Source organism: Rutidosis leptorrhynchoides, chromosome 3, assembly GCF_046630445.1.
Source record: "Rutidosis leptorrhynchoides isolate AG116_Rl617_1_P2 chromosome 3, CSIRO_AGI_Rlap_v1, whole genome shotgun sequence".
In the NCBI taxonomy this organism is placed as follows: Eukaryota; Viridiplantae; Streptophyta; class Magnoliopsida; order Asterales; family Asteraceae; genus Rutidosis; species Rutidosis leptorrhynchoides.
In genome coordinates, this window is record NC_092335.1 from 248,410,397 (window position 1) to 248,421,342 (window position 10,946).

At 37.3% G+C, this 10,946-nt stretch overlaps 1 protein-coding gene across 1 annotated transcript; it reads left to right on the forward strand.

Annotated features, from left to right (window-relative positions):
• Nucleotides 1-8,103: 8,103 nt before the first annotated feature.
• LOC139897342 (probable inactive purple acid phosphatase 29) lies at nucleotides 8,104-9,251 on the forward strand. Its single transcript, XM_071880042.1, has one exon. It carries the CDS (start codon nucleotides 8,104-8,106, stop codon nucleotides 9,247-9,249), a length of 1,146 nt encoding a protein of 381 aa, XP_071736143.1. The 3' UTR covers nucleotides 9,250-9,251.
• The last annotated feature ends 1,695 nt before the right edge of the window (nucleotides 9,252-10,946 follow it).

The following is a 10,946-nucleotide window of genomic DNA, read 5'->3' on the forward strand; positions in this document are numbered from 1 at the left end:
TGCTTGTGATATTGTGTTTAGTTCCGAAACATTTAAAATTGATCTTATCCCGATGACCTTGGGTGAATTTGATATTGTCGTTGGTATGGATTAGCTCCATCGTTATAGAGCCGATATTGCATGCCATGAAAAATCTATTCGTGTGAAGACCCCAAGTGCGGGAGAGTTACTTATTCATGGCGAGAGACGGAGAAGACTTGTGCCATTATGCACTTATGAACGGGCACGTCGTTTTCTTGTTAGTGGTGGCATGGCTTTCCTTGCTCATGTAGTTGATACTCGCGAAGAGCCACCATCCATTCGTGAAATTCTGGTGGTTAGTGAATTCGAAGATGTTTTCCCGGACGAATTACCGGGTGTACCAGTGGAAAGACAAGTCGAATTTCGCATTGAGTTAGTTCCAGGTGCTTCTCCTATTGCTAAAACTCCTTATCGTTTAGCACCAACGGAAATGCAAGAGTTGTTAAATCAAACCCAAGAGTTGCTTGAAAAGGGTTTCATTCGACCGAGTGCTTCGCCATGGGGCGCTCCGGTTTTATTCGTGAAGAAGAAGGATGGTAGTATGCGAATGTGCATTGATTATCGTGAGTTGAACAAGGTGACAATCAAGAATCGTTATCCATTGCCTCAGATTGACGATTTGTTTGATCAACTCCAAAGCGCGACTTACTTTTCTAAAATCAACTTACGGTCCCGCTATCACCAAATGCGGGTCCGTGAGGAAGATATTGAGAAAACGGCCTTTCGAACGCGTTATGGGCATTTTGAGTTTGTGGTTATGCCTTTTGGTCTTACGAATGCACCAGCGGCATTCATGGATCTTATGAACCGAGTGTGCCAACCTATGTTGGACAAGTCGGTGATTGTGTTCATTGACGACATACTTGTCTATTCAAAGAGTATGAAGGAACATGAACATCATTTGTGTGGTGTGTTGAAGACGTTGCGGAAGGAGAAGTTGTATGCAAAATTCTCCAAATGTGAATTTTGGCTAAGTGAAGTTTAATTCCTTGGCCATATTGTTAATAAAGAGGGGATTCAAGTAGATCCGGGGAAGATTGAGACGGTGAAGAGTTGGGGACGACCGACTACGCCTACAGAAATCCGAAGTTTTCTCGGATTGGCCGGTTATTATCGTCGGTTTATCCAAGACTTTTCTAAAAATCGCTTCTCCTTTGACAAAGTTGACGAGAAAGAACGCGAGATTTAATTGGGAGAACGAGCCAAAAATTGCTTTTCAATTGTTAAAAGAGAAGTTATGTCAAGCTCCGGTGTTAGTGTTGCCGGAAGGGGTAAAAGACATGACGGTTTATTGTGATGCGTCTTTAAATGGGCTCGGGTGTGTTCTAATGCAAAGAGGTAAAGTCATCGCTTATGCCTCTCGACAATTAAAGGAACACGAAACGAGATATCTGACTCATGATCTTGAGTTGGCAGCGGTGGTGCATGCGTTGAAAATTTGGCGCCATTACTTGTACGGTGTCAAGTGTATGATTTATTCGGATCACAAGAGCTTAAAACATCTTTTTGATCAACGAGATTTGAATTATCGTCAACGTAGATGGATGGATGTGGTGAAAGACTATGATTGTGAAATACTTTATCATTCGGGTAAGGCGAATGTGGTCGCGGATGCGTTAAGTCGAAAGAGTCAACATCCGGCGATACGAGTAGGATCGTTACGCATGATTATTACTAACAATTTTCTTGTAAAGCTTGGCTAGACTCAAATCGAAACTTTTGTTAAGAATAAGCATGAGGAACGAATCGTGGGAAAAACAGAGTTTATTACCTTAGGTCCGCATGGTTTGTTATCTTTTCAAGGAAGAGTGTGGGTGCCTAAAATGGGTGATCATCGACGAGTGCTACTTGATGAAGCACATAAGTCAAAGTATTCCATTCACCAGGGCGCGACGAAAATGTATCTTGATTTGAAGAAAGAGTATTGGTGGCCGGGCATGAAACGTAATGTTATAAAGTATGTTGAACAATGTGTCACGTGTTTGCAAGTTAAGGCCGAGCACCAAAAGCCGTATGGTAAGTTGCAACCGTTAGAAATTCTGAAATGGAAATGGGAGCACATTACCATGGATTTCATTACAAAGTTACCAAAGATGGCGAGAACCCAATTTGATACGATTTGGGTGATAGTTAATCATTTGACGAAAAGTGCTTTGTTTCTTCCCATTCGGGAAACGATATCGTCGGAGACTTTGGCTAAAATATCTATCAAGGAGGTGATATAGAGACACGGGGTTCCTATATCTATTATTTCGGATCGAGATACTCGTTTCACATCTCGGTTTTGGAATAAGTTTCATGAAGATATGGGTACACAATTGAAAATGAGCATGGTGTACCATCCTCAAACGGATGGTCAAACCGAACGTACGAATCAAACATTAGAGGATATGTTACGAGCGTGTATTATTGATTTCGGTGGTAGTTGGGATGAGCATTTGCCCTTGGTGGAGTTCTCGTACAATAATAGTTATCATACTAGTATCGGGATGCCACCTTATGAGATGCTTTATGGGCGGAAGTGTCGAACTCCGATTTGTTGGGGCGAAGTGGTTCAAAGAGAAATCGGGAGTACCGATTTGGTTTTAGAGACGAATAGCAAGATTGAGATGATTCGGACTCATTTGAAAGCGGCTCAAGATAGACAAAAGTCATATGCCGACAAACGTAGGCGATTGATTGAGTTCCAAGAAGGAGACATGGTGATGCTTAAGGTTTCGCCATGGAAGGGTATTATTCGGTTTCGGAAACGGGGAAAGTTAGCTCCTCGGTTTATTGGGCCATTTAAGATTTTAGGTCGTGTTGGTGAAGTTGCGTATCGTTTGGAATTACCCGAAGAGCTTGCGGGGATCCATAATACATTTCATGTTTCCCATCTCCGTAAGTGTCTTGCGGATGATTCTTCATGGATGCCATTAGACGAAATTGAGCTAAACAACAAGTTAGAGTATGTTGAGGAGCCGATTGCTATACTCGATGAAAAGGTGAAAAGGTTGAGGAATAAAGAGGTAAGAACTTATAAAGTTCAATGGCGTCGTAATAAAGGTTCCGAGTTTACATGGAAGCCCGAAGAGTTTGTGTTGGTGTATCTTCCCTCTTGTCATGCGGCTTGGATCGCGAGGACGCGCTCCGATTCAAGTGGAGGAGAGTTGTAAGACCCGAATAATTAGTGTACAGCGGTGTAAATATGGTATATGGAGTGTGGGTGACATTGTACAGCTAAACAGAGGTTAGAGCCTGCTCAGGCCTGTGTGCGCGCCGCGCAGGTATAGGTGTGCGCGTCGCGCACCTGTACTGTTGGCAGATTCCAGCTTTTAAATTAAAGTTTAATGAGGGGCATTATGGTCCTTTCTCATTGGGCCGGTTTTAGGGCACTTATGGACAGATTTGTGGTGGTTGAAGCACATTCAACACAACCACCAACACCATCTCCAATTCTACTTTAATCTAGAGAGAGAAACCCTTTAAGAGAGAGAAAGCTTGAATCAAGGAGGAAGAAGCTTGATCTGGGTTAAAGCTCAAGTATTAAAGTTGTTCATCTAGCCTTTAGCTACGCTTCGGTTGTGGTGGTATGTTCTAACCTCGATTTCCCTATTTTAATTTGTCTAAGGGTTAGGGTTTGAGTTAGTGATGAACATAAAACCCATATTTGGTGATTTTGAGTGTTCTTGGGTAAGATTGAGTCATGAAGACTCAATAGCAACTAACCTAGGGTTTCAAAGTGTTAATTGGTGTTTATGAGCCTTAATTGGTTAGTTAATTACTAGCACACCTAGATGTTTAGTAAATGGGTGTTATGTGGGTTTGTGGATGACCCGAAATGGGTGTGTTGACCTTAAAATGGTCAAATGGGTAATAGTTGACCTAGTTGGGAAAGATGAGTACGAAATACCCTAATTGTGTATTAGTTAGGGTTGTTGAACCTTAATCACTAACTTTTAGTGGTTCGTGATGGTCTTGACCTTAAATGGACGGTTTTGGAGTAAATGGGTGGTTTAATGCATTAAGTCATTAAATGCACATTAGTGAATGGTTGGTGTTTAGTCCAATAAGTTTGTGTGTTGATTGAGTACTTATTGTAATAGGTACTTTGCTTTGAAGCTTGCGGAAGTGTAAAACCATCACCGAATCGTTAAGGTGAGTGGAGTAATTATATGCATAGGTATATAATGTATTTATTTGTTGTAGCGTGAGATGTGAAGTGTCGAAGTGTTAAGACACCACGTTTCACGTGACGAGTGAAGCATCGAGGTGTTAAGACGCCACTCAGGGTGAAGCATCGAGGTGTTAAGATGCCACCTAGGAGTGAAGTGCTGAGGTGTTAAGGCACCACTCCGTAAGATAAAGGGTGAAGCATCGAGGTGTTAAGATGCCACCCGAAGGTTTAGTGATTCGAGGTGTTAAGTACACTAACGGATGTTATGAACACCGATGGCCTTTCGCGAGTGTCATTCCCTTGTACGATTGGTTAACCATGGTTATTGAGTTGTAGCGTAAGCATATTACATTGTTCGAGTTATATATATGTCATTGTTGTGCTAGCTTGTGGTATCGGAGGTTAATAGCTTTGTAATTGAGATGATAAGCTAATTGTGTTGCTAGCTTGTATGCGGTATATGTGTAAGTGTTTGCAAGTAGGTATATTATATATGTATGTGTATAGTTATTGCATTCACTAAGCGTTTTGCTTACCCTCTCGTTGTTTACCTTTTTATAGGCTCGGGCGTTGACAAGGGTAAGGGCGTTCGATTGGATTAGAGATCCCGCTTTGTTTTGATAGGGGGACACTTTTGGATGTGTTAGCTTTTGAAGTTTGACCGAGAGTTGGGTAGTTTAACCCCCAAACATCATGTTCTAGTGTCGTTTGGAATTTAAACTAATTCGGTTGAAACTTATATATTTTGTACGAAACTCGTATTTCGGCCATATGTGGGCCCGGGTTCGTAAAACTTGTTTTATCATTGAAATGTGTTAGTTTTACATATTTGAACATGTTGTGAAAAGCGTTTCGTCTAAATATGTCGGGAAGTGGGAGATCTTTATTTGAAAAATGACCAAACCGGACAGAAGCTGGAATGGCATGTGCGTGCCGCGCACCCTAGGGTGCTACGCGTCGCGCACTGTTCTATATAAAAAAAATCGCGTATTCGTTTGGATATTGGGTTGGGTTGTTACATTTTAACACAAGTACAATTTCTATTAAGCTATAAACTTTGAATCAAACTAAATAAGCAAGACCTTAAGCTATAGAACTTAGATCTTAGCTAAATATTAAAGACCTTAGACTATAAAGTCTAGATCTCATGTTCTTGGTGAAACCCTAAGTCATAACACTTAGACTTTCAACTTTTACACAACCATAAGTTATGAAACTTAGATCTTGTAAAGTAATATGAACACAAGCTAATGAACTTTTTGTTTAAACAAAGTAGAAGACCATAAGTTACACAACTTAGATCAAACACAAAAATGAAACCCTAAGCTAGAGAGTTTGGATTCCTAACAACACTTATGAGATCTCAAGCTAGTAAGCTTGTATATTTTGTTTTAAGAAAACACAAGTCACAAAACTAAAGTACAACAAATTAAAGAAGATCATAAGTTAGTAAACTTGGATCTTTAACTAACTTTTTGTAGAAACATCAAGCTAGTAAGCTTTTATTTCAAACTTTCTTGAAGATCCATAAAGTAAAGTGTTGGATCTACAAGTTACATGGAGATCATAAACATGAGTTTTGATCTTTTAACACAATTAAAGAGATCTTAAGTTAGTAACTTAGATCTAACAAGATTATGAAGATTCAAAGCTAAAAAGCTTGAATCCTTCATGTTCTTGAAGATTCTTCAAAACAAAGTTGAATCTTACAAGAGTAATGAAGATTCGAGTTACAAAACTTGAATCTTTGTTCATGATGATAATGATTCATGAATTAAAGTAAGAAAAGAAAGAATAAGAAATCAAGAACTTACAAGTTCTTCAAGTAACTTAGAGAGAAAGCTTTAGAGTGAGAAAGTAGAGAGAAGTGTGTGTTTGAGCAAATGAATGAAGTGTGGGTATTTAACAAAGAAAGAAAAGAAAAAAAATTAAATGATGGTGAGGGTGGGGTGGTGGCCGACGGTTTGGGAGCAAGGGGGGACCATTTTGGTCTCATGTGGTGTGGCATGGTGTGGTCCATGGTGGTGGTACATGGAGATGTTGACATGTTGGGTGGTTTGAGACATAATGCAAGCCTTGTTACATAAGCATGCAAGTTAGTTGTCTCATTATTTACATGGGCTAATTATGATTACATGGGCTAATTAATCCATTAAGTAGTCCACTAAGTTGAGTAGGTTGGGTCATGGAAGTCCATTAAAGTGTTAAGTCCATTAAGGTAACTAGTAAGCATTAGTAAACACTAAGCATAATTAAGGAACCATAAAGCCAAGTAATGGTCGTGAATAAATAACAATTATGTTTACGTAGTCATAATATTCCAATTATGACAAAATTTTAACGTGTACCAAGTACGTAGCTCGCTTTAAACAACAAGTGACACTAACGGTCGTAAATGCATTCAAAGATCATGTTAAGCAACTAAGTACTTAAAAACACGTTGTAAGGCATTAACGAAAGTAATTAACATAATTAATGATCCCAAAATAAAATCTAAATTAGTACGCACAAATACGCAGTTTCGTGAAAGTAATAAATATAATTAAAAGTCGGAAAAGTCGGGTCGTTACATTACCCTCCTGTTTGGGGGGCCGGTTTTAATGTTTGAACAAAGTTGGGGGGGGGGGGTTATTTGGCAAAGTGGAAGTTAAAAAGGAAAAAAAAGGCGAAATAACCAAAATACCTCTGATACTATTGATGAATAGTGCTACAGGGTTTTGTCTAATAGATAGTATATTAATTAATTTGTGTATTAGATAATATAGTAACTAGTTGTTGAACCCTCGCTACGCGTCGGGGGTTCGGTTTTCAATGTGTTATTGCGTTTAGTTTGTAAAATTATTTTGTGTCTAAAGAATAATGTCGTTGAAGCGCAACTCGAGTCGAACTAAAAGGTATAACCCGTGAAAGATTTTAATGTTATTTTAAATTAACAATATATGTCCATCTTCACGTTTAGCTATGTAATTATCGACTTTTAAAAATCTAACGCAAAATCAACGTGTATGAAAAGTACCCCAAATATTTAGCGTTTTTTAAAAAGCGTCCGTTTTGCGTATAGTTAGTGACATTGTGTTCCTAAAATTATTTCGAGTTTAACGATGGTGTCGGAAAAATTTAACTTGTTGCGAGCGAGAAGATATGACCCGTTGAATATTTGAGTGGAGTTTATTTAAGATTTTTTTATAAAAATTGTTATTTGACACTTTACCCTCCTGTTTAGGGGTCGATTTGAATATTTGAAAAAGTATGGGATCTTTATTGGTGAAGTGAAATATAATTAGAATTAAAAAAAAAATGTGAATGGACGAAAATGCCTCTAGTTACAATTTATCATTTTTGTGTATTAGATAATATAGTAATAATATAAATAAATTATTATCAATTAATTATTAATAATTCTAATTCTAATTCTAATTCTATTCTACTACGATTTGGCGATAGGATTAATCTAACACACCGCGGGTTTCTGTACGCATATATAAAATCTACACACCATTGGCTTCTTCTACCTCTAGGCCATCGTCTTGCTCTCGGCTCCGACCCCATCGTCACCACAGGTACGCTTCTTTCTTTTATATTATCTTTACCTGTATTATTATTATTATTATTACTATTATTATTATTATTATTATTATTAATTTAAATATATACTTACCGTAAATAAAACCTAATTATTTTGCTGTTGGTTAGCTTCTTACGATCCTTGGCTTTAGCTTTAGTTTTCAGTGTTGGTAATTTTAATTCATGAATTTTGTACTACAGTAATTTTTAACCTAATTTGAATTTAATTTAAACAGAATAACTGACTTTTATCTTATACACATACGTTTTTTTTTTTTTTTTTGAACCGAGATATCTCTCATACACGTATTTACAACAATTGCAGGAATATTGCTATATTTACTTGGAGTTCAATCACTATAATGATGTCGAAAATTCTGTTGATTATCGTCCTTGTTTTCTGCTCGAGTCTAATCACGTCATCTAATGGTAGTGGTGCGAAACAGTTAGGGTTTAATCCAAAGAATGGGCAGTTAAAGATTATGCAAGTGGCTGATATGCATTATGCTGATGGCAGTAACACTCCTTACGAGGATGTATTACCAAATCAGTTTGCACATTGTACAGATCTCAATACAACCGATTTCTTATACCGTATGATCAAAGCTGAAAAACCTGACCTAATTGTATTCACTGGAGATAATATCTACGGACCTGATGCCACAGATGCAGTTAAATCCTTGAATGCAGCATTTGCCCCTGCTATAAACTCGAAAATCCCCTGGGTTGCAGTTTTAGGAAATCATGACCAAGAATCAACCTTGTCACGAGAAGATGTTATGAAGCATATAGTTGGAATGGAGAACACTTTATCCCAGTTAAATCCTAGTGGTGTTGATTTTATTGATGGATTCGGGAACTATAATCTACAAGTTCGTGGAGTTGAAGGGTCAAATTATGTTAACGAATCGATTTTAAACTTGTACTTTCTTGATAGTGGAGACTACTCAACAGTCCCTTCGATTCCTGGGTATGGATGGATTAAACCGTCTCAACAGTTTTGGTTGAAACAAACGTCTGAAAAGCTTCGAGAGAGTTCGGAAGCTTTGTATTCGGCTCCCGGACTTGCATATTTTCATATCCCATTGCCTGAGTATGAAAGAGTCAGTTGGTCAAATGTGACTGGTGTAAGACAAGAAGGGATTAGCTCTGCTTCAGTGCATTCGGGGTTTTTTACAATGTCAGCTGAAGATGGTGATGTAAAGGCTGTTTTCACGGGTCATGATCATATTAACGATTTCTGTGGGAAGTTAGATGGGATTCATCTTTGTTATGGTGGTGGATTTGGTTATCATGGTTATGGGAAGGCTGGATGGTCAAGAAGGGCTAGGATTGTTTTGGTTTCTTTATTTGAGGAATTAAATGGTACATGGGGTGCAGTCAAGTCCATCAAAACATGGAAGCGGCTCGATGATGACAACTTAACCGCTATTGATGCTCAGGTTCTTTGGAAGTATTCGCACCCCAATTATAGAAAGAAGCCTAACTATTATTATTCATATTATTGATGATTGATGATTGATTCATCAAGCTGTTTCTCTTTATGTGCATTCTATAATTGTAGCAGAGATAAGTAATGAGTTTGTGATAGTCTTGTAGTATTTAACTGTGCTTGTTATTTATTAGTTAAATAAATAAATGCTAAAAGGACTTGTATATATATGTGAAAAATAAACTTTTATCTTCTGATTTTTGAGTTACTAAATAAGTGTAGTATATATCAAGTATTAAGTGCAAACACCACTCAATGTGCGATTGGGTTTGCATCCAACACCTATCACTGATTATTTACTTATTCTTCAGCTAAATTCAATATCAGTACTAGACTAGATTCAGTGAATATAGTTGCAAAATCAGCTTAAGCAATGCAAACTAATTATACATCTATATAGCTGCAAATGGGTACAAACCTCATTGTAGTTGACTTATACGGAGTAGTATAGTTAAAAGCAAAGAATACATTAGTAAATTTGTAAGGACTCAATGGAATTACTTGGGAAGATTCTAGAACACGATGACACATATCAAAACAGAACGAAGGTCAGAAACTAGATTTAGAGTTTTATAAAACTACCAAACAAGGGGAGGCGTTATACGGTTCAAGGTATTGGAAAGAAGGGGCAATATGAACTTGACTCGTTCGAAATTTACTTTGTTCAAACTCGATAAAAAAATTGAAATTTGTTCGAGTTCGAACTCGAATATTTTTTTAATGTTTGAATTCGAACTCGATATTCGTTTAAATTTAATTTGGATTCGAGTTCGAATTCGAACTGGATTTCAAACTCGAATTCGAACTCCACTGCGAGCTAGATTATTAAGATAATTAAATATTAAATATACTTTTATACAAAAACTTTTTAATAATTAATAAAAATAAACTAATATTTTAATGTTAATTTTAATACTTAAATTTAATTAATTAATTAATTAATTAATTAATATGAATAAATACTTCATTTCAATTCTCAGAGATACTACTTTTATTTATCAGGTATTCCTCTCATGTCATTCTTTCTTCCATCCAATGTGAGATGAACTTGTATTCATTTCTCCTACTTAACTATTTTTTTCTAAGTAATACCCTATTTATATATAACATTTATTATCAGATGTTGACATTCAAATGAAATATGTTTTTTAACATACAAATACCAACATATCAGAAGAACAAGTTCACAATAAATTTCTAATTCATGCTAGACCCATTTTTGTGGATTAGTCTATAATGTGACAGACGAATGTCTCACTCTTGGTTAGGTAAAAAGATTTTACTTGATGTTTATTCCAAGTGCTTCTTCACGGTATTCTTCTGACCGGGTAGAATTGCAGCCGGTTCATATTTTTATTCGTAGAATTGCCGGATGACCAGTTTGTTTGGCTAAGTAGACATTGATGTGAAAAATACAATTCGTATCCTCTCGGTGCTTAGTACCCGGGTGAATGGTGCCAGCGTCCGACACACTTGTCCGGGTATGATGGGCTTGTGTGAAGTCACGGCCAGCTCTTATCCGGGACATTTCTTACCGGATGTGTACTTGAATAATCTTCTGGCCGGTTTGCCTAGGTAGGGCCTGGAGAAGGTATCTCCACCTGAACCGGTATGCCGGTTAAATTCCAAACGAAACTTCGTCTAGTCATGAAAAAATGTGCTTATCAATATGAATCATTATGCGTACTATCACGTTTCATCTTTGGGATCAAT